Raw genomic sequence first — 22,956 nt, 5'->3', positions numbered from 1 at the left:
TGGGAGATGGAGCAGCAGGGAGGGGAAAGGGGCAGTGATTCCTCCTGCCCTGCCTGGCTGTCCCAGTCTGGAGCATCCTGGCGCTGCCGAGGCCCTTGGAGCATCCGGCACTCAGGAGCCCGGAGCTCACGGCTGCTTTATAAAGCTGACAAAGTCGGCAGGATGGGTCTGGGTATGATCTCAGCAAACTGGGTTTATTGGTACAGGAACAGGGGACAGAGCTGAACAGGGTCCAGGGACAAAGACAGGGTGCAAGCCAAGGGCACAGGGGTTTTTTATATGGGGTAGTGAGGGTGGAGCTGAGGGTCAGGGTCCAATGGATATGGGGGAAAATGGGGCAAAGGAGGGGTTAAGGGTCAGGACAGCTAATAGCGAAGCAGTGGCAGAGGAATGCAGTAAACTGGGGCCAATGGAGGGACAGAGAGAGAGAACATTCTAGGGACTAACCAAAGATGGGTAATAGGGGTTGAACTAGGGTAATTAGCCAATGGGCCAATGACAGAGCATACTTTCCATAAATCAGCATGTGCCTGCAAAGATCTATGGAAGAAGCAAGCTTCTCACCATAACTTTGAAATCTATTCTTCTTCTTTGGGACCAGTCCTCCACAGCTGTAGAGCTGCGACTGCTGTTAAGCCCCTGGGCCTCCACATCAGTGTAGTATCCTTTTCTTTGCAGCCTCCTTCTCTTCCACACAGACCAAGTTTAGGATTGAGAGTTTCTGGCTTGGGGGAACAACAAGGGGTGAACACCATGGGTTTTGTGAGAAAGCAACCTTACTCTTTAGAATTTTTTAAAGTTTAACAACGGCTAATTAAAGACAAATTAATAACAGCACTGGTGTTTGGCAATGGCCAGAGGCACACCGGTTAACCACAGCAACTCTTCTTGTCTACTTTTTCCATTGTATTGTTGAAATACATATTCATAATGATTGTACATATTCAAACATTTCTTTGAACTCATTTACATGTTCCAGGAATTCTTTAGGTTGGTTTGACCCCCAGCTCGCCTTTTTAGAGCACGTGCAGGAATCGTGGATTGTTGTTTTGAGGGTTGTGTGTCACTCTCTCACAAGGGGCCCCTGTTCTGTGGTTTCAGCAGGTGACAGTTATTGACAGTGGAAAGGTCAATGGCAGGGGCCTCATCACATCCCTTCCTTAGATGTTATCTGACCCTGCAGACGGTTTTAGCTATTTCCACAAGTCCTTTAAGCCAACATTAGCTCTTTCACAAATATCTCTGAGTTATTCTCATTATTGTCAATTAGTTAGAAAAATAAAAGCATTAGTTCTTATGTGACAACTACAGCTACTTCTGCAAAAGTTAACATTATAATGCACAACACATGTCCAGGTTTGAAAAAGAAGTAAGTTTTTTGGGATGCAGTGGTCAAACCAATAGGTGCTCAGATTTGAATATTGGCACCTGGTGTGGCCGCTGAGGACGTGGATATGCCTCTGAGAACACGGGGGTTAAAAGCAGAGAACGCCCAGGGGAAGCTCTCTTGGTTCCGGTTGGTGAAAGGTTCAGAGCTGCCCTGCCCGGCTGCGGGCTCGGTGCGGGAGGGGAAGCCATGTGGCCGGGTGAGGTGAGCCGGGCCTTGGACAGAGAAGGGAGGTGAAGGCCCCTGCAGGATGGAAGGGTAGAGGATCACTGAGAGGGATCGGGCAGCCACTCCACCCCCACCCCAGGAGAGAGAGAGAGTCGGTGTCTGTGTCTGTGCCACCTTGAAATTTGATAGCACCGCCGGAGGAGAAGGGCGGGGGGATGAGTTCTGGACAGGCAGAGCCTGAGATTTTTAACCCTTTTCTTGGATGATGGAAGCCTTACAAATGCTGATCCTCCTGGAGTTGAATGAGAAGAGAAATAGAGATGAGATAAGAGGAAATGGGCCACGAGAGAAGTTGAGAAGAATCTTGGTGGGTGGATGATGGAGTGGCCTTTGGCTGGACTTTTCTTGTATAGCCATGGACAGAACCATTTTTCCTGTGACACAGACACTGCATGAAGGGGGGAGGCAATGGCTTGGAGCCAAGAGAGTGCAGTGATGTTATGTGAAGGAGTGTGTGAACAGAGACAACAGGTGAGGAGGGTGTGGTGGTGCCCTTGATCTTCAGTGAAGAAGATCTCTGTTCTCGAGACCCCTCGGCCCCAGGGGGTGAATTTGGAGGGGACAGGTGTCCCAAAAGTGAGAGACTGGGCTTTTTTGGAACTGGGCAAAGCATCCTTAAAAGGGGAACCCCAGAAGCAGCTTTGGTCCATGTACAGTGGTGAGAGCACTGGGCATGGAAGGAAGATGTCATGATGGCAAATGTTCTCCAGGCGGTGCCATGTGTGACATGGAAACACAAGAGGTTTCAACTGTGTTTCCTGGGGAAGCCTATGGTACAAGAGGGACTCCTCTCTTCTTGATAAACTGAGAATTGATTATCTAAAGGGTGGTGATGGACTGAGAGTTAGTGATCTGAGGGGTGGTAACTGAATTGAGAATCCAAGGTTTTGGTCTTACTGTGATGTATTGGAAATTTGGTGGGGGGAGGAGGAATGTTTTTGGAGGGTTTTCATTCTGAGTTCTGTGTGTGTTTCTTTTTAGATATAGTTGTAGGTTGATAAAGTGTTTTTTTTTTTTTTTTCCTTTATTCCTAAATTGGAGCCTGCTTTGCTCTATTCCTGGTCACATCTCACAGCAGACACCAGGGAGAATATATTTTCATGGGGGGACTGGCATTGCGCCAGCGTCAAACCTTGACAGCAGGCCCAGGCCATTGGAGACTCAGGCTTCTGTTGGCTGGCTGACCAGGAAGTAATTGGCTCAGCCAATGAGGATTAACCTCATGGGCTCCTAAGGTGTATAAGGGAGCAAGATCTGAATAGAGTGAACTGTTGCTGCATGAACTCAGTGTGTCTTGTCACTGGTCTGTCTCTGAAACTGTGACAATTGGTGGACCCTGATGTGATTGCAACAGCTGCTGCCAATAGAGCAGGGAGACAGACGGGGCAACCAGGAGGAGTTGCTTGCAGCCTCTGAGCTGCGAAGAACGGCATATAGAGCTGTGATTAGTCTGGACCCTCTTTATTTTTTCTTTTCTTTTTTTCTTTTTTCTTTTTGTAAGTGGAAGACACCACCAGCATGGGAGCATGGTCTTCAACACCAGAGGACCCCCTCCTGAAGGTATGGTTTCCCATTTTAAAGAAAAGATTTGAAAAATATGAGGAATGGTCTTTATTAGCCTTCATAACGTGGTGTGAGAGCCACGGACTGGATGTATTAGAATGGGCTGTCCTAGATTTAAAAACTTGAGAGCGGGCTGGCTGACATATCCTTACAGCTGCCTCCACAGGAGATGACTCTGCCATTTATGTTATTAAACCATGGAGACTCATAATGAACGTGATAAAAATGTTGCAGAGCAAGCAGGTGGTGAGAACGGCAGAGGAATCACAACTGGTACTGTCTGCCGAGGTGAATGGCAAAAGCACGGCACCAAGGGAGGAAGTGGGGCAGGCAGACGTTGTGCTGGATGCGAGAAGGAAAAGGATGGGTACAGAAAGTACAACGTGCGGGGAGGTCTACGGGCGGAGCTGTGGAGCCTCCCCAAGCGAGGGTGACCTACCCGGGGAGCGCCCTGACACCCTCCAGGACCCGTCCCTGAGGCCATCAGCGAAACCGCCCCAAGCGGCTGTGCTGTGTTAAATGGGCACTCTACAGCCCCTCTGTGCCCTGCTGCGGCTGCCAAGACCTCTGAAACAACTGGCCACTTTCCTTCTCTGTGCTAATGCCCGTAGTTCTGCTGTGCTGGCAGAAACTTCCGTAACTGCCCAAGAGCAGCATGCATTGTCACTAGAACGCACTGCTGTCGATTCAGAGGGCAGAGAGATGCAGTGCTGCAGAGGTGCTCTGCTGCTCTGCCATGCCCTGCTGACCCGGCTGAGACCCCAGAAGTGGTGCTTGGTAGCGACAGGAAGGTGCGTTGCTGCTGCAGCCACTGCAAGGCACCCAACCGCCGCTGCTGCAAGATGCCTCGCACCTGTGGGATGGTGCATGGCCGCAAAGCAGGGGTTGCTACCGCTCCACCATACCCTGCCACCCTGGCTGAGATAACAGAAGCGGCACCTGGCCCCAGAGAGATTCCAGATCCTCTGTGCCATGAAGCACTGGTTGAAATCCCTGTATCTGTCTCTGCCCGCAGCAAAGCTACCTCTCTGTGCTTTGCTGTGCTTGAAAACACCCCTACATATGTACCTAGCAGCAGCAAGACTGTGCCTGGCCCTGGCACAACAGGGCCCAGCCCCTGTTGGGGCGCACCTGGCTGCAGAACTACTCCTGGCTGCTATAGAGCTGCCCAAGCCTGCTGCCAGGTGCGCCACCAAGCCCTGCCTGCGGCGGATCCAAGCTCTGTGGCTGTCACAAGCACGTATTCTGAGACAGCGCTTAGTTGTGCTGATTGCACGGTTCCCGTGGCAATGGAGAAATTCACAGTTCCAGCAACGCCTGCAAAGACCCCAAGCACACCAGAACTGCTTCCTCCCAGACCTGAGTCCCAGCCAAACATCACGCCCGGAAGCAGCAGAGAGTCCGGGAATCCCCAAATTGCCGCTGCCACTGCCAAGAGTTCACCAGAGCTGGAGCTGGCCCTTGAATGTATGCCAGCAAGGGACACTGGCAGAGACTCTGAACAGCCCATCCATCTGCGGGACACCGTGATAACACTGCCCTTGCCTTACTGCCACAAACATCGTTCGATCCAGTGTCTGTTTTGCAGAAGATAAAACAAGTCGCTATTGCAGATAGGGACTTCAAAGGGGCAGAACTCATTAATGTGCCTATGTCTGGGGGCTGGGAGCCAGAGGACGGGACATTAGCAGTTTTCCCCATGGTAAGAGGCAGTAGAACTGCTCTAGATAAGTACGCCCCTTTCCAGTGGCCAGTTCTTTCCAAGCTGTGCCAGCTTGTTACCAAACACGGTTTAGGTTCGCCTGCTGTTGCTAACATGGTACATTTCTTAACAACAGAGGCGGTAACTCCATTTGATATAAAGCAGCTTGTTAAATTAATGTTTTCAACAGTCCAATATATGGTGTTTGAATCTGCATGGAAAAGCAGTGCAGAAAAACAGCAATTAAAAAAATCTAGATTTTCCTAAATGAAGATCCACGTTATGAGGCAGGGGTCTCAGCTCCTGGAGCTGCCACCAGTGGGTGATCCACAACTCCAGGCTAGGCTACACCCACTGGTGCTAGCACAGGTCAAAGGACTAGGTACGCAAGCTTTATTTAAGGTAGCAAATATGGCAAATCCGACCCAAACATATTCAAAGATTAAGCAGGGAGTTAATGAACCATATCTGCAGTTAGAGAGATGGCAAGATGCAATGCAGAAACAAATTGTTAATGTAGAGATCAAAAATCACCTAATTTTACAGTTAGCAAAAGATAACACCAACGAAGACTGCAGAAAATCTTAGAACTATTACCCAAGGAAAATCCATCACTAAATGAATTCATAAATGCCTGTGCTAAAGTAGGTTCTCATTCCCACAATGTGACCTTACTAGGCAACTCAATAGGGCTGCTGTAAGAGTGTCACCTCAGTATTGTAAATATAAACAGCAAGGCCATCTGAAAACAAATAGTTCCTGCAAACCCACAAATCCTCTCAAGGACCAGGGAAACAAATGACTCAGGTGAGGAGGGGATGCACAAAGACAAAAGCATTTCCTCACCTTCCTGTGAAGGCTCATGTGATCAGCACACAGGAAGGACTCAAGAAGCAGCTGGAATGGATGTATTCACATCTGACACAGTAACCATATGCAACCCAAAGGTGCCTAAGATTCCTGTTGAAGCACAAGGACCTATTGGGAAAGGATTAAGTGCACTATTGACTGGAAGGTCTAGTGATACAATGGAAGGTATCTTTGTGTACCCTGGTGTTATTGACTGAGCCTATAATGGACAAATATATGCTATGATTTCTACTATTGCTGGCCAGGGGCTATGTACAAATCACAAACAGGACAGGCCTGCAAGGAATGTACCTTGAGCTGTTTTATTTTCCAGCATCAGTGTCATTACTGGTTACGACAATGGGAAGATGCCAGCAGCTCACATCCCAGGCAGCAGACCAAGAACTTAATGTTACAACTTACTTTATAAGCTTTTTGACCAATCACACAAAGCAAAAGCATATTGACAGTAGTTCTATCCAACCACTATAAGCACACATACCTTCAGTTAAAACAATGCTTGCTTATTTTGAATACAATACCTACTTGTAAGCCTTAAACCACAATGCACAGACCTCCATTATTAAGCTTAGAATTTCCTAATATCTTGCTAGATATACATTTCTGTAGATTAGGGAGTTATTCTAGACAAGCATTAATACACAGAGCATTGTTCTATTTATCCTTACTTTTCTACTTTTTACTGCTGACCTATCTCATGGCTACTGCTTAGCTCTAATCACAGTTCTGGTGTCGCTGAGGCCTGCCTTTTGCAGCTTTCCCAAAACACTCTGATTTATGATTCTCACATTGCCCCAAGGAGGCTTTATTGCCCCAAGCAGGATTTATTGCCCAAAGCAGGATAATTTCACACCAGAAGTGAAGCATCATGAATATTTGTGGTTCTTGCCTTTAAAACATTGGAAAATGGGATATGGATACATTAGCAAGAGCTGTGGGGTGGGTGGGAGCAGCAAGATGAGCTCTGCTGGCAGCTCTCAGCTTTCCCGGGAAGAGGGAAGGGGCAGGATCCAGCTCCATGGATTGCTCAGGCGGTAATTCCTGCCAGAATGAGCGAGGGTCACAGTGTCACCCTGTCCCCATTCCACAGGATGGACCTGTCTGGAGTCCATGGAGAGCAGGAGCTGCTCTGGAATCCCACGTGATCCCACACCAATCCTGCTGCAATCCTGCTCCATCCATCCCACCTGTTCCCACTCCATCTATTCTGCCCCAGCCCTGCTCCATCCATCCGACCCCATTCCAGCCCATCCATCCTGCCCCAGTCCTTCTCTGGAATCCCAACCTGATCCTGCTCCATTCCATCCCACCTGATTGTTGTCTGGAATCCAGCCCTGATCCCACTCCATCCCTCCCACACCAATCCTGCTCCATCCATCCCTCCTGATCCCACTCCACAATCCAGCCCAAATCCCACTCTACAATTCCACCTGATCCCACTCTGGACCCTGCTCTGATCCAGAATCCTTCCTTGATCCCAGTCCATCCATCCTGCCCTGATCCCTCTCTGGAATCCCACCCTGATCCTGCTCTGTACCTGTGGTCAAGCCATTGGTTCTCACATCTTTTCCTGCAGAGAGAGAAGATCCATGAGATTCCAGCACGGATCACACACTGGGATTAACCCCAGGATCCATCCTGGGATCCACACAGAGGGGATCCAGAGCTGGATCCGCCATTGGAACTCACCGGCTGCTGGGTTGTATCCATTCCTGTCCCTCCTCCCTATGGAAACAAAGTGGGATCAGCATCGGTGTCACAGGATTCCCAGAACGGTGCCGGGTGGATCCGTGTCCCTTCCTGACCCCCATCCCGTGTGTTACCGGATTGGAGCTTCCAGACACTGAATCCGATGAAGATGAGGATGAGGATGGCAGCGATGACAGACACAGCGACCACCACGGAGAGATGGGATAGTGAGGAGGGGGAGGGGAATCCCCATTTAGGAATTCCAAATTCCCAATCCCCACATTCCCAGCCTCACCCCAAGCGAAGATCCTGGGCGCTGGCATTCCGGGATGCTCCACCCTGCACCGGTACTGCTCCCGCTCCTCCGGCAGCGCCTCGATCCTGGCCCAGGTGTGGAAGGTGCCATCGCTGTTGGGAACGATCCCGCCCCACTCCGTCTCCTGATCCAAGGTTTCACCCCCCTTCATCCAGCTGACTGCGATTGTGTTGGGGTAGAATCCGTACACGTGGCAGGACAGGATCAGCGTCCCGTGTTCCTCTCTTCTGGACACATGGACATCAGAGGGCTCTGGAATGGAATAATGGTGAGGAATATCCATGGAATTCCCATTGGAATGGGATGAGAGTGAGATCTGCCCACGGAATTCCCACTGGAATGGGATGGAGATGAGATCTGCCTATGGAATTCCATGGGAATGGGATGGGGGCGAGATCTGCTCATGAAATTCCATGGGAATTGGATGGGGGTGAAATCTGACTGTGGAATTCCATGGGAATGCAATGAGAGTGACATCTACTCATGGAATTCCTACAGGAATGTGATTGGGGTGAGATCTGACCATGGAATTCTATGGGAATGGGATGGAGATAAGATCTATCCATAGAATTTCCACAGGAATTACCATGTTCCCAAGTCCTCCATTCCCAAATCCCAAATCCCCACAGGAATTCTGCTCCCACCTTTGCGCTCCAGCTCCTTCTGCCCGTACCCGACGTATTTCCGGAGCCATTCTGGGCATTCGTGCTTCAGGCAATTCATCCGTGCCTCAGCCACGGTGCCATCCTGTTCCCAGCGCCTCCTGGTGATCTCAGCAGCGCTGTCGGCCACCACAAATCTCCCGGATCCCAGGTCAAAGGAGATGAAATCCCGTCCATTGTAGCTGTGCCGCTCAGATCCACGAACACTCCCATCGGACAGGAGATCACAGCCACGAACTATCAAATTTGTGTGGGGACCTGGGGGGATTGTACCCACAGAGACCCATGGAATTGCATCCCAGCCCCACAGAGCCCCATTCCAGCCCCTTGGAGTCCCATGGCTCCACATCCCAACCCCATGGATCCCAACCCAAGCCCATGGATCCCATCCTAGCCCCATGGATCCACATCCCAGTTGCATGGACCCAATCCCAGCCCCATGGATCACAAGCTATCCCATCTCAGCCTAATGGACCCCCATTTCAGCCCCTCAGAGCCCCATGACCTGTAGATCCCAGCCCTACAGTTTCCATCCCAGCCCCATAGGCCCCATTCCAGCCCCACAGGTCCCATTCCAGCCCCACAGATCCCCATCTCACCCCTACAGTTTTTATCTCAGCCCCACACATCCCCTCCCAACCCCATGGATCACAAGCTATCCCATACCAGCCTAATGGATCCCCATTTCAGCCCCTTGGATCCCTGTGAATCCACATTGGAGACCTATAGATCCCATCCCAGCCCCACAGTTCCCATCTCAGCCCCTTGGATCCCCATCCAAGCCCTACAGTTTCTATCCTAGCCCCACAGTTCCCATCTCAGCCCCATGGACCCATATCCCAGCCCCACAGATCCCATCCCAGCCCCATGGACCCATATCCCAACCCATGGATCACAAGATATACCATCCCAACCTAATGGATCCCTGTTTTCAGCCCCTTGGAGCCCTGTGAGTCCATCTCTGAGACCTACAGTTCCCATCCCAGCCCCATGGATCCCCACCCCAGCCCCACAGTTCTCATTCCAGCCCCACAGATCCCATCCCAGCCTAATGAATCCCCGTTTCAGCCTCTTGGAGCCCTGTGAATGCACACCTAAGACTTATAGATCCTCATCCAAGTCCTATGGATCCTCAACCCAGCCCTACAGATGCCATTCCAGCCCCATGGATCCCCATCCTAACCCCATGGATCCCCATCTTAGTCCTACAGTTTCTATCCCAGCCCCACAGAACCCATCCCAGCCCCATGGATCCTCATCCCAGCCCTACAGTTCCCATTCCAGCCCCATGGATCCCAACCCAAGCCCACAGATCCCATCCCAGCTCCATGGATCCACATCCCAACCCAATGGATGACAAGCTATCCCATCCCAGCCCAATGGACCCCCATTTTCAGCCACCTGGAGCCTTGTGAGTCCATGTCTGAGACTTATAGATCCCATCCCAGCCCATATGTCCCATCTCACCCCCCCAAATGCCATCCCAGCCCCACAGCTCCCCCCACTCACCCCTGCTCTGGTTGTACCACTCCCGCAGTACATCCAGGTGCCCAGCAGCCACCTGCTGGTTCCTCACATTGATCTGGGTCTCCCTGTCCCAATATTCCTCCTCGACTCCATCCTTTATCCACTGCGTCAGTGGCTCCACCCGGCCCCGCTCGCTGTTGTAGCGCACAAAGGGGATCCCATCCAGGTACCCAATGGACATGAACTGGGGGATCCCCGGGCTGGGCTCTGACACCGCCACTTGCAGATAGTGCAGGGAGTGGAGAACTGGGGGGACACGGAGATTTGGGGGGATTGAGGAGATCATGGATCAATGAAAGGGGAACTGGGAGAGCTGGGAAGGGGTTTGGGGATCCTGGGGCCAAGGAAAGGATGTACAGGGTGGGAGAGGTGGGATGGACAGGAAAGGGCCTGCAGGGGGTCCTGGTGTCCAGGAATGGGGGCTCAGGGGGTTCCAGGGTTATGGAAAGGGGGTGAGGGGTGCAGGGACAGGGAGAGGCCGGATGGGGGTTCCAGGGGATCACTGTCCACAGGAAAGGGGGTCCAGGAGTCCTCAGTGCCAAGGAAAGGGGTCACAAGGTGGGACCTTGTGAGCCTCAGAATGGGAGGCTGGGGGACCTTGAAGCAGAGGAAAGGGGGGGCTGGGGGCTGAGAAAAGCAGGAATGGGGTCCAGGTGATCTCAGAGACAAGGAAAAGGGGGACTGGGGAAGGAAGGATGGATGGGAAATGGGGTGCAGGGTGATTGGTACTGGATAAGAGGGTGCAGGGAGGTCCCAGTGCCCAGAACTGGAAATTCAGGGGGTTTCCAGGGCCCAGAATCCCTCCTTGGACCTTCCTGGACCCCCTGGGACCCCCTGCAGGACAAGCAGGGGGTGAAGAACTGGGGGGATGCAGAGACTGGGGGGTCTGGGAGCATCTAGGAGGCAGGAACTGGAACCAGGAGAGCCGGGAAGGGTCCAAGGCTCAGGGAAGGGACTGGGAGAGGCAGGATAAGGGATCCAGGGGGTCCCTGGGTCATGGGAAAGGGGGGTCTGGGGCTGGGAGAGGCGGGCGGATCCCGGGGGTGCAGCTTGGGAGACAGGAAAGAGACCGAGGGAATGCGGGGGGGAGGGGATGGACGGAAAGGGGGAATTCCAGGGAGTTCATCTGGATCCCTCTGGATCCCCGCTGCGACCCCCGTGAGACCCCTGGGACCCTATGGGACCCAGTTTCGGGAAGCGACGGGAGTGGAAAACGGGGGGGACACGGAAAGTTGGGAGATCTGGGAGGTCCAAAGACCAAAGGGTCTGGGATCTGGGAAAAGCGGAATGCTCGAAAAGGGGGAGCAGGAGGGTCCCAGAGCACTGACAGGGGTGTGGGGGATCGCAGTCCCAGATAAGGGGGTGCAGGGGGGTCCCAGTGTCCCGAAATGGAGATTCTGGGGTGTTCCAGTGCCCAGGAATGGGGGTTCGGGGGGGTTCCCGTGCCGAGATTCGGGATTCAAAGGGATCCCGAACCCCAGGAATGGGAGATCCGGTGGGTCCCGGGGCCAGATAAGCGGGTGCAGGGGGAGGTCCTACTGCCATGAAAACGTTCACGGGGTCCCCGTGCCCAGGAACGGGGGTTCAGGGGAGTCACAGTTCTAGGGAAGGGGATGGGGGGGGATCACAGGACCCAAAATGCAGGTTCAGGGGTATTCCCCTGCCCGAGAATGGAGTTTTAGGGAGGTTCCGATTCCCGGAAATGGAAATTCAGGGGGTTACCCGTGCCCAGAAATTGCGGTTCAGGGAGTTCCCGGTTTCGGGGTTCCCACTCACCTTGGTCACGCCCCCCGCGTCCCCCAGGAGCCCCAAGAGCAGCCCCAGACCCAGCGCTGGAGCCATGGCGCTGCTCGGCTGCGGCCCCGCCCACAGCCCGGTCCAACCCAGCCCCCAGAGCCACCTCCGGCCTTGCCATTGGCGCCGCTATTTCTTTTCTGCCAATGGCAGCCCGATCTGTCAGTGACGTCATCGATCGCCGGGCTGATCCCGGTCTCGCAGGTTGGGACGCGGAAGCGAAAGGGACCGAGGAGGGCGGGGAGAGGACGGGGGAATTCCAGAGAATCCCTGAGAATCCCTCAGGATCCCTCTGGATCCCCGCTGCGACCACCCTGGAGCCCTCGGAGAAGCACCTGGAACCCCCTGGAACCCCCTTAAGAAAGTGCCGGGAGTGGAGAACTGAGGGGATCGGGAAATTTGGGAGATCTGGGGTGCAAAGGTGAAGGAAAAGGGCGGGTCTGCGGTCTGGGAACGGCGGGAGGGCCGGGGAGGGGTGCAGGGGGTCCCAGAACACGTGGGGGGGGGGGTCCAGGAGGGGTCCCAGTCCCGGATTAGGGAGTGCAGGGGGGTCTCCATGCCCAGGAACGGAGGTTCAGGGGGTCCCAGGTCAAGGAAAGGGGGCTGAGGGCAATGGAAGTTCCAAGGGGTCCCTGTGCCTAGGAAAGGGGGTGCACGGGCCCCCGGTGTTGAGGAAGGTGGTGGGTGGGGGCTGGGGAAGGCAGGAGTGGGGGTGCAGGGGGTGCCGCGGTCAAGGAAAAGCGGGGGCTGGGGTGTCTGAGAGGGGGAGGGCTGCGACAGGGGGTTTGGGGGGGGGCATTGGGGCTGGATAAGGGGGTGCGGGGGGGTCCCTCTGCCTGAGAATGGAGGGTTTGGGAGGGTTCCAGTCCTGGATATGGGCGTGAATGGGCGTCCTGGTGCAGCGGAATGGGGGTTCAGGGGGTAACGGTTCTGCATAAGGGGATAGAGTGGGGTCCCGGTGCCCAGGAAATAGGGTTCCCGGGGTAGTACCTTCCTAGAAGTCGGGATTCAGGGGGGTCCCGGTGCCAGATGATGGCCTGGCTGGGATCCGGTGCTGTGGAAGCGGTGCAGGGGGTCCACGTTCACAGAAATGGGGGGCTCGAGGGGGTCCTGGTGCAGTGGAATGGAGGTTCAGGGGGCCTGGTGCCAGATAACGGGATGCCCAGGAAATGGGGTTCAGGGGGGTTCCCTTCCAGGATTTCGGGGTTCAAGGGGTCCTGGTGCCTGAAAATTGACGTTCAGAAGAGTTCCAGTTCCTAGAAATGGGGGTTTGGGGGAGGGGTCCCGGTGCCCAGAAATGGGGCTTCAGGGCGGTTTCCGTGCCCGGGAATGGGGATTTAGGGGGTTCCAGTCTCCAGATAAGGGGTGCAGGGATTATCGGGGCTGGGGAAGGGGGTACAGGGAGGCTCCCAGTGCCCCGAAATTAGCGTTCAAGGCGGTCTCTGTGCCCAGGAAGGGGAGTTCGCCCGGAAATGGAAGTTCGGGGGGTCCCCGTGCCCAGGAATTGCGGTTCAGGGGGGTCCCGGTGCCGGGGCAGTCCCCGGTCCCCGGGCGGGTCGGTCCCGGTGCCGCAGCTTGGGAGACGCGAAAGTGACCGGGGCAGCGCGGGGAGGGAGAGGGGACAGAGCAAACCCTGGGAATTCCCCTGAACCCCCCCGGGACCTGCCAGGACCCCCCAGAGGACGCGCAGGGGGTGGAGAACTGGGGGCACGCAGAGATTGGGCGGTCTGGGGGCGTCCGAGAGCTGGGAAGCAGAACCGGGAGAACCGGGAAGGGTCCAAGGTTCCAGGAAGGGACTGTGAGAGGCGGGATGGGGGATCCAGGGGGTCCCTGTGCCCACCAAAGGGGGTCCAGGAGTCTCCAGTGTTGAGGGAAGTGGGGTCTGGGAGCTGGGAAAGGCAGAAAAGGGGGTTCAGGGGGTCCCTGGGTCACGGAAAGGGGGCTCTGGGGCTGGGAGAGGTGGGTGGATAAGGGGACGCAGCTTGGGAGATGGAAAAGTGAGACGGGGAAAAGGGGAATTCCAGGAAATTCATCTGGATCCCACTGGATCCTCGCTGAGACCCCCTGGGACCCCCGGGAGACCCTCCGGGACCCCCTGGAACCCCTTCCAGGAAGCGCTGGGAATGGAGAATGGGGAGATGCAGAAATTTGGGAGATCTGGGGGTGAAAAAGCCGAGGAAAAGGCCGGGTCTGGGGTCTGGGAAGGGCGGGATGGCTGGGAATGGGGGTGCAGGGAGTCCCAGAGCACTGTGGGGGTGCGGGAAATCCCAGTCCTGGATAAGGGGGGGCAGGGGCGTCCCAGTGCCCAGAAATGGGGCTTCCCGTGCCGGGGAATGCGGGTTCAGGGGGAGTTTCCTTCCCAGAATTCGGGGTTCGAGGGGGTCCCAGTATCTGGAATGGCGGTTCCAGGGGCACCGGTGACCAGAAATGGGGGTTCAGGGGGGTCCTGGTGCCAGATGAGGGGGTACAGGGGGGTCCTGGTGCTGGGGAAGGGGATTGAGGGGGGTCACAGGACCCAAAATGGGGGTATGGGTGGGTTTCCCTGACTGGGAATGGAGGTTTAGGGGGTTCCCGGTGCCCAGAAATGTAACTCCTTCTCTCTCTCTCTGCTGTTCTCTCCCTTTCCTTTGGCAGATCATAAATCTCAGAGCCATGCCCAGGCCGGGTTTCCCAGCAAAGGGAGGCTGGGGCTGAGGTGCCCTGGGCTGGCCGGGAATGGGGGCCCGGGTGTCCCCGGGGTCATGGAAACGGGGGATCCAGGGGCTGGGAGAGGAGGATACCCCGGAAAGGGGGTGCAGGGGGTGTTGGTGCAGGATAAGCAGGTGCAGGGGGATCCCAGTGCCCAGGAATGATGAGGGGGGACGACAGGATCTGGGAAACAGCAGCAGCTGCTGGGGAGGGACTGGGATGGACTGGGACAGACTGGGAAAAGAACCCACTGGAAGCAGAACTGAGACACCAGGGATCATACTGGGATATACTGGGACCACACTGAGGGCTACTGGGAACATGCAGGGGACAATTGAGACATACTGGGAGGGGCTGGGAATGGTTTGGATAATCCTGGGACTGACTGGAATCATATTGGGAGTGATCAGATCTGTAGTAGGGGTGAAGAGGAGAAACTGGAATAATGCAGGGAGCAACTGGGATCATACTGGGAGCAGCTGGCCCATGCTGGGATCATACTGGGACTGACGGGGTCACACTTGGAGTGACTAGCATACTACTGGGAGTAACTGGGATCATACTGGAGGTGACTGGACTTATACTGGGAGCAACTGGGACCACAGCAGGGGCAAATGGCATCGGGTAAGGTGTGACTGGGCTCATACTGAAGTGATCTGGGGCCCCACTGGGCTCTTACTGAGAGGGACTGAGAGTGAAAGGAACCATACAGGGCATGACTGGGACCACTGGGACCGTGTTGGGGGCAACTGCGATCCTACCGGGAGTGATTCTGAACATACTGGGAGTGACCGGGATCATCCAGGGGGTGACCGGGACCCACCGGTGAGGCGGCGGCGGAGCTGGGAGGCGGCCGCAGCGCAGGTGGGAGGCGCGCTGGGTTGTGCGGGGGCTCGGGGCTCGCTGCGGGCCTCGGGGGCGGCAGGGGGCTCAGGCGGGTTCGTTGTGCCGTGTCCGGCGCGTGTTGCCGCTGGCGCGAGGGCGCTGCGGGAGCGGCTGCCCGCGGTCTCCTTGCGGCCGCTGCCTCGGCAGGAGCCGCTGCCGGAGCAGCGCTGGCTCGGCCCGGTTCCTGTGGCTGGGACAGAGGAGGCTGCCCCGTCCCCGGAGGCTGCGCTGGGGCCGCCTCCGAGCTCCGCCGCCGCCGCCGCCGCCGCCTCACCAGGCTCCGGCCGCTGGCGCCCCTCCCGGGCCCGCACGGACGCTCCGCTGATGGTGGCTCTGCCGAGCCAGGGGCGCCCTCAGGGCGGCACCGGGGGCCGTGCTTAGCCCGGCTGTGACCAATCAGAGACCAGAACGAGGAGTGACGGCAGAATCAGCCAATCGCAGCGAGGGGCGGGCTCTGCACACGGCACGGCCTCGTCTCCCTTTCCCCGAACTCCGGCATTTCCCGGCAGCCGCGGTTGAGGAGCGGGCCTGGCGCTGGGCCCGGCCCGGGCAGGAGGCCAAGGAGCCGCTGCTGCTGCCCCGAACCGCCGAGAGCTCGGCGTGACCGGGCCGTGAGGGCGCTGGGAGCTGGGGTGAGTGCGGGACGGAGGAGGGACCCACCTGCAGCCCCGGCAGGAGCCCAGGCCGGAGCCGGGGATGCTGGAGAGAGGCCAAAACCTTTCTGTCACTTCCCTCCTCCCCTTGGGCAGGGAACAGAGCACGTAAGGAAAGGCTCGAGGGTCTGGGTAAGGATGAGGACAATTCAATCACTGGTAAAGGGCACAGCGCACTTGTCAGGAAAATTAATCCATAAACATCAGAGGTTTATGTTCAGAAAGGAGACAGAGGAGTCCTTTTACTTTATTCGAATAGAGGGAGAGGCCATGAGGCATTCCCCTGGGGTCTCTCCAATTTTTGGAGGACGCAGCCTCCCTTTTTATCCCAGTTTCCCGGCCGCATTTCCCTTCTCTCTTTCCCCATTGGCTGAGGTACTTGAGAGGTTCAGGCTTTCCGATAGGCCTGATATTGAAGATTTCCCTCTAATGTATAACAGTCCCTTTTAATTTTTAATTCTTATGGTATTTAGGGTTTTCCCTCATTGTTTCTTTCATCTTTTAATGTTCAATTTCATTTATCAGCAAACTAAAGTTTGTTTGTAAAAGCAAATATCTTTTCCCGTTCATCAATCAGTAGAATCTTTCCCATTGTTTCTTTTATCTCTCAGTGCTGGTTTGATCTACCAGCAGACCCACAGCCTGTTTGTAAGGACAAAATCCATCATTCCTCTCACACTTGACTTGGGGAAATTAATTGAATTTATTATCAAACATAGCAGGGCAAGAGAACGAGAACTGAAATAATTTCTACGGAAATATCCTCCCCCCACTTCTCTCTCCTTCCCGGGCTTAACTCCATCCTGCATTCTCTCCCTTCTCCCCATCCGGAGGCGCAGGGGACAGGGGTCACAGCCCGGTCATGTCCCAGCCTCCCCTCAGGGACAGGAATCCTCGTCCTGCTCCAGCCTGGGGTCCCTCCCACGGGACACGGTCCCTCGGGAACGGGCTGCTCCACGAGGATCCCCCCCGGGCTCACAGGTGCCGCCAGGAGCCGCTTCCATGGCTCTGCAGGGGCTTCCCAGGGGCTCGGGGCCTCTCTCGGGCATCCCCTGCCCGCGGTCTCCTTGCGGCCGCTGCCTCGGCAGGAGCCGCTGCCGGTGCAGCGCTGGCTCGGCCCGGTTCCTGTGGCTGGGACAGAGGCGGCTGCCCCGTGCCCGGGGCTGTGCGGGGAAATTGACGTGGCCGGAGGTTTCTGTGCCCCGAGGAGACAGAGGAGTCCTGTACAAGTGACTTTATTGCTGAGCAGAGGGAGAGGCCGTGGGGCATTTCCCAGGAGATCTTTAAAACGTAGCCTTGTTTTTTATCCTAATTGTCTGTCCACTTCTCCCTCTCCCTTTCCCCACTGGCTGAGGTACTTGGAAGGTACAAGGCTGCTCGATCTACCTACTGTATGTGCTCTTTACTATGCACCCCCCACCCTTTAGTATAACACCCTAAATTCATAACTGCATTAAGTCTTTGTTCTTCCCCTAAAGTTCAGGAATTTAGCTGGATCTTGGCTGAGCAGCAGTCCGTGTCAATTAGAACTCTTTTAAAACTCTACAAGTCTCCAGCCCAATCTCAAAGCAGATACACACGATCTTTTTCTAACGACACATTCATTTTATTCCTTGCAATCCGTCCTCCTATTGTTTTTTTTCAATACTTGTCTTTACAAATATTAATTGCCATTGACTCAAATTTTTTTTCCTGAGTCCTCTTTAGTTTTGGGATTATTCTCAGTGCCCTCATTCCCTGCCCTTCTGTAGCCGTTTCTGGATCAGGAGGCCTGGCTGCCACCTGCATCCTCTCGCTCTCCTGCTGAATGAGCTGCACTCTCAAGGTGTGGAGCATGGTAAAAAGATGAAAGTTGCTGTAGCACATCAGAGGAGAAACAGCATTAGTTAAATCCATGGTCTGCCAGGGAGCCTCAAAACCGTGTCCCATTCCCATCCTTTCCATGTGTGGACCGGTACATGAGTTGCTTTTTTATTTCCTTTGTTATCTGTTTCACCATTTTCCTTTTTCATCTATTTGCCAACAACAGTTTGAGTTATTTCATTTTCCAGAAACTCCTCCTTTGTCTGCTAACAGATGATCTGATCCCATCCCATGGTGAAATGTTGTGTTCCTCATTTCAGTGGATTGGTCAGCAGGAAGGTCAGGAGCTGGAGCTGTCTGGTTGGTTATTTCAAGGACAGCTTGTAATCTAATGATGCCATTGAAATGAGAAATGGGTTCTGTGGCTCCTGATATGAATTGGTTTGGGTTCCCAGGGGCTGGTCCATGGTGTTGTAAGATTTGTTCTGGTGGGCGTTGATGTTTTTCCCATTGTTTGCACTGCCTCAGGAGCCAGGGCTGCATCAATTGGCCGATTTTTTTTTGTCATTTAAACATCAAATACTTGGATTCTCAGCTGCTTTCCTGAACTTGTGGTAGCAACAGCCACCGTGCTGTAATGCACCCTGTATAACACTGACAGTGACAGCACATGTTGGAGTGGGCAGAGGGATGATTCCTCACCCAGTTCTTTTAGTGAAGTTTTCCCAACATTCTTCATTTGCTGTTTCCCTTTGCAGCTTCGCCCGTTTCTGTTGCAGGGTCAGATATCCTCACCCTGGGCTCTGCCTTGAGCTGTGCAAATTCCATCAGCGCAAGCAGGCAGAGCTTGGGGTGAGGGGCAGAGGGAATCAGCCCAATTCCTGCCCCAGGCAAGAGACCCAGGTACATTGTCCAGGCTTTGCCCAGCAGTGTTCATTTGCATTTCTAAAGCTCCTCTGCAGGCTGCCTGGAATGAAGCTTCTCTTCCAGGGCAGCCATCTGGTGAGTCATATGTGCCCCTTCCCTCCCCCCACCAGAATCTGCTTTTTTTAAAAAAAAGTATTAACTATTTACGAGTTTAAAGTGTTAGGTTTAAAGCTGTTCAATTTTGCAAAATGAACATAAATGTGAACATGGAAAAACCCAGACCAAAAATTGATTCTCACACTTTTGTCTCAAACCTACCTGGCAATATAAAGTGGGAATACTACAAAATTTTTTTCTCTTGTTGTAATTTTGTCACTGAAGCTGCAGGGAAAACAAAAGCTCTACAAGAATCTCTTTAGTCTTAGAGAGTCAAGGCATTACTTGATTTTGGCCAGGATGTGCAACAGAAATCATTTCTTTCACACATAGCCCGAGTGGGCAGAGAAAATCATTCCATGACAGTGAGTTTTACTAGATTTTTCCTAAACTTTCTACAATCTGAACCAATCTAAATCCATTGGTTTAATGTTCATTGCTTCCAAGTTGTGTAGTTTTTAGTATTTGGTTTCCTATTGGACCCGGATTTCTTTGCCTCTGATGTGAATTCGGTCCACACTCCTGGATTTCCTTCTCAGCCTTTTCCAGACCAGGTGTCTCCAGCTGTGCCGGGGGCAGTGTCTGGGGTAGCTGTTGGTTGCTGTTTGCTGCTGGGCGTTGATGTTTTGTTGCTGGTCGTTATCTCTGTGGGTGTCTTTTGGGCTATTCCCAGTCTGTGGAGATGTTGAACTCATCTCTGTTGAGTGGCGTTAACAGCCCTTAAATAAAACCTTTAAAATTCCTTTCCCCAAGCCAAAGGCAAACCTTTGAGTAGAGAAACCATTCTGAGCAGAGAAAGAAGATTTAAAAGAACCAAAATGGGTACATTTTGCAGCAATGCAGTCGCAGTCAGCCCAGAGTGTGGGTGTGAGTGAGCCCCAGAGTGGAATTGTGCCGTGGTGCTCCCCAGCAGCTGTGGCAGTGCAGGCCCAGCCAGCGCTGAAGCTGCAGCAGTGGCAGCAAGGCTTGGCCGCAGTGGCTGGAGGTGCCAGAGGAGGGTGGCCAGGATTTCCCAGGGTTTGAGCAGAGGATCTGTGGGCAGGCCCAGGGGCTTGGCCCGCTGTGGAGCCCTGGCTGCTGCTGCGTTGCCTTCAGGGCAGGCTCGGGGGCGGCTCCCATGGTCCTGCTGCAGGCGGGAAGTGCAAATCTCCGGGGCTTCAGAGCCCCTGAGGCCAGGCTGAGGGGTCCCCCCGTGTTCAGTTGTGCTGGCGGCTGTTTCTGGCCTCAGGGACACTTGGCATGGGCCCCTTGGCCACCAGTGGTGCTGCTTTGCACTCCTTAGGCAGGAGCCGATGTCCTGGCTGGGTGTTGGCAACAGCAAAGTCCCAGGGCAGGCTCTGTGCCAGCCCAGCTTCCTGTGGGAGAGATTTCACAAGAGACAGGATTCTGGCCACAGACTGCTTGAAACATACATCCCTTATCTCCACCCTGCACAAGGTGGCGAATTACCAGGGTAAGGAATTCCAGACATCAATTCCAAGGGAGATAATTGAATATCTGCCCTGGGTTTGGTTCTTCTTCTTGCCATAGCCAATGGCAAAAGCTGTACCCACGGCATCTTGGTTTCTATCACCAGCTTCCAAAAGTGTTTATTTCTCCTGACCTGAGCTCTGGGGGTGCCAGGGGTCATGGAGGTCCCATTGTATTCCTAAAGCTGCCATAACCTCCTGAAGGATCTTTTGAGTAAAATGAGTTCTTCTTTCTGAGTCTATTCTTCCACAATCCCTTCTCTATGAATTAATTATTTCAGAAATACCCTAATAAGTGATGCAGTGATTGCATCAGTCAGATTGAAGCAGTCAGAATTGCTTTTGCCCCCTGTTAGGTGCCATGGTGTCAGCAGAAGATATTGAAGCCTTCCTGCCCAGGGCATTTCAGTGCCAGGCTCTTACAAGCACCCAGAGCTCGGCGGGTTGAGCTGAGCATGGGGCGGTGACCTGCGCTTTGTCTGATTCCCCTTCCTTAATAACAGCCTGTCTTGTAGCTCTTTTCCCTTCTGCTGCCCTCTCAGAGCCATCCACAAACACATTTTCTCCCTCAGTCCAGGGATTGTCTCATCAATCTCTCCCAGCCTGGGCCTGGAGCTCTGTCCCTTGAGTGCAGTCCTGGGTTTCTTGCCAGCCCCTCTCCAGGCTGTTCAAACAGGAGCTGGGTTAAACCCTTGCCCTGTCCTCAGTTCTGAATCCTCCTGTGCCACTGAACAAGTTTCATACTGTAATAACCGAGCCCTGCTCATCCATTTAGAGGCTCTTTTGGTTGTCAGAGCTTTAACTTGATGCCAGACTTGAACTCTAGGAGATCCTCCTGTTGTCATCAGTTTTCAGGCCTCAGTTTTCTGATGCATGTCTTCTAATATTTTCCTAGTAAGCACATTTTATTAAGTAATTGTCTTCCATCAAGAAGTTTCCATTTCCCTGATTTATCTTGTTCACTTCCTGTCTTGTTTCATTCTTTTTTCTCGGCTTCCCTAAACTTTGGAATTTCCAGTTTTTCCTCGTTTGGAGTTAATATTAACATAACTCACTCAGCTCCACTTTCTGCTGCATCCTTGGCTTCGTCATCTGCCAAATTATTTCCTCTTATTTCTGGGGTCTTTTCCTTTTGGGGTTCCTTAATATGTACTATAGCTATCTGTTTTAGGTAATTTTAATGCCTCTAAAACCTCTAAAATAAGTTCCTCATGTACTAAACCTTTTCCTCTTGAATTAAGTATTCTTTTTCCTTTCCAAATTTTTAAAGGTATGTACTATGCTAAAGGCATACCTTCAATCAGTATATATAGTTCTTTATTTTGACTTAAATATTCTAGTGCTCTTTTTAAAGTATATAATTCACAAGTTTGAGCTTACTAGTTTAAGGTTAATTTCCCTTTTTCCATAGTTTGCATGTTTTTCCCATCAACTACTACATACCCTCTATTGTCGCGAACGGTGGAAGAATTGCCTCACACAATATGCGTGAATGGCAAATCCCAAAGTTTATTGAAAGCTCACACATATTTATATTGGTGTTAATGAAGCTTATACATATTGCAAAAGCTGAGCTCATTATTGGTTAAAGCACACGTAGATCAACCACACCTACTTCTACGCTCTAATGATTATTTTGTTTCTATGTTTGCATTCTTCTAGCTTCTCTACCTAGGATATCTACATTTTCTGGCAAGCAATTTTCTCCCCCGTCTTCCCGTTTCAGCGAAGGTCACTATGACCTTTGTCAGTGATTGGACACTGGTTACATAATCCCCAGCTTGTTTCCCCTATCCTTATCCATTGGTATCACATCGAAATGTCCTTTCTCAGCTAACCAATTATCCAAAAAGCTCTCTACATTTCCCCCGTTTTTCTGTTGAACAAGGATGGTTTAATTAAATGCGGTAGATATCATCTTTCGCACCATATTCTGTAAGCATATACAAAAACATGGCAAAATTAATATTAAGAACAAAGCTACAATAGCTACTACAATGCTAACCTTAACAATAGAACGTAACCATGACCCTGAGCTTAAAGATTTGAGCCATCCATCAATACCAAGGCCTGATTCTACCTGTAAGTTCCCAGTTAACCTCCGTAACTCAGAGAGCTGTGAGTGAACAGACTGTGCATGATCAGAAAGATTCATGCAACACATGCCTTCAAATTCTTCACAACCATGGCCTTGTGCAAGTAAGAGAAAATCAATTGCAGCTGTATTTTGAAGTGTCGCATGGCGAATAGAATCAACATCAAGCAAAAGACTGGAAATTGCTAAAGAAGTTGCATTTGTTTGTTTAGCAAGCCAACACCCTAACCTATTTAAAATAGCATGAGCACGTGCTGCTGATACCCCTGGAGCTAAGAAAGATGCTGCAACTATGGCCGCTGGGGACCAAAACTTTACATTGTCCCGGCAGTCAGCTGCAAATGTATGAGCCATTCGTCTGCCTCTATGATGGCGGCGGCTCATGTTCAGTATCATGGACGTGTTGGGTGTAAGTAGAGACAGCCGTCCAAGTGTACATGGTCCCCCGTGCAGCATTGATGGGATACCGGCCCAAGCACGGTCTCTACATATCAGGAAATATCCTGCTGGCAATTGAATAGGGTCATTTGATGAGACTGACACTCTCTTTGTTGTATAATTGCACCAGGCCAATGCATTTTGGTAGACAGCCATGCTAGAAG

At 52.9% G+C, this 22,956-nt stretch overlaps 2 protein-coding genes across 8 annotated transcripts in view; one reads left to right on the top strand and one right to left on the bottom strand.

Annotated features, from left to right (window-relative positions):
• Positions 1 to 22,956, top strand: part of LOC136570645 (zinc finger protein 135-like) — a 174,440-nt gene that overhangs the window by 142,751 nt on the left and 8,733 nt on the right. The window contains exon 1 of one of the 3 annotated variants that reach the window (XM_066571092.1): positions 12,009 to 12,159. The exons of 1 other annotated variant lie outside the window; for it this stretch is intronic. The gene's annotated coding sequence lies outside the window, so the exon portion shown is untranslated. Of the gene's footprint in view, positions 1 to 12,008; positions 12,160 to 15,705; positions 15,944 to 22,956 lie in introns of those variants that run through there. One more of the 3 variants, XM_066571090.1, reaches the window with a different exon arrangement.
• Positions 1,511 to 11,801, bottom strand: LOC136570663 (class I histocompatibility antigen, F10 alpha chain-like). 5 transcript variants are annotated; one of them, XM_066571131.1, is made up of 8 exons: positions 11,721 to 11,758; positions 9,927 to 10,190; positions 8,400 to 8,675; positions 7,735 to 8,007; positions 7,574 to 7,593; positions 7,440 to 7,475; positions 7,288 to 7,320; positions 1,581 to 1,630 (listed from the first exon to the last, which is right to left on the bottom strand). In XM_066571131.1, the coding sequence occupies exons 2-7, from the start codon at positions 10,123 to 10,125 to the stop codon at positions 7,309 to 7,311; spliced, it is 816 nt and encodes a 271-aa protein (XP_066427228.1). In that variant the 5' UTR covers positions 10,126 to 10,190; positions 11,721 to 11,758; the 3' UTR covers positions 1,581 to 1,630; positions 7,288 to 7,308. The 5 variants fall into 5 exon arrangements, with proteins under 5 accessions (XP_066427225.1, XP_066427228.1, XP_066427229.1 ...); XM_066571132.1 differs by lacking the exon at positions 1,581 to 1,630 and adding an exon at positions 6,556 to 6,791 and having other exon boundaries at positions 7,574 to 7,680; positions 7,737 to 8,007; positions 11,717 to 11,801; XM_066571130.1 differs by lacking the exon at positions 1,581 to 1,630 and adding an exon at positions 6,556 to 6,791.

This window comes from Molothrus aeneus, unplaced genomic scaffold (assembly GCF_037042795.1).
Source record: "Molothrus aeneus isolate 106 unplaced genomic scaffold, BPBGC_Maene_1.0 scaffold_35, whole genome shotgun sequence".
NCBI lineage: Eukaryota > Metazoa > Chordata > Aves > Passeriformes > Icteridae > Molothrus > Molothrus aeneus.
Note: the sequence above shows the minus strand (reverse complement) of the source record. Positions and strands in the feature narration are given on the sequence as shown.

Coding starts and splice junctions, on each gene's coding strand:
- LOC136570663 (XM_066571132.1), bottom strand. CDS start 11,786: ATGGCTCCAGCGCTGGGTCTGGGGCTGCTCTTGGGGCTCCTGGGGGAC. Junction 8,008..8,399: donor GAAGGAGCTGGAGCGCAAAG/GTGGGAGCAGAA, acceptor ATTCCATTCCAG/AGCCCTCTGATGTCCATGTG. Junction 7,321..7,439: donor TGGATACAACCCAGCAGCCG/GTGAGTTCCAAT, acceptor CTCTCTCTGCAG/GAAAAGATGTGAGAACCAAT.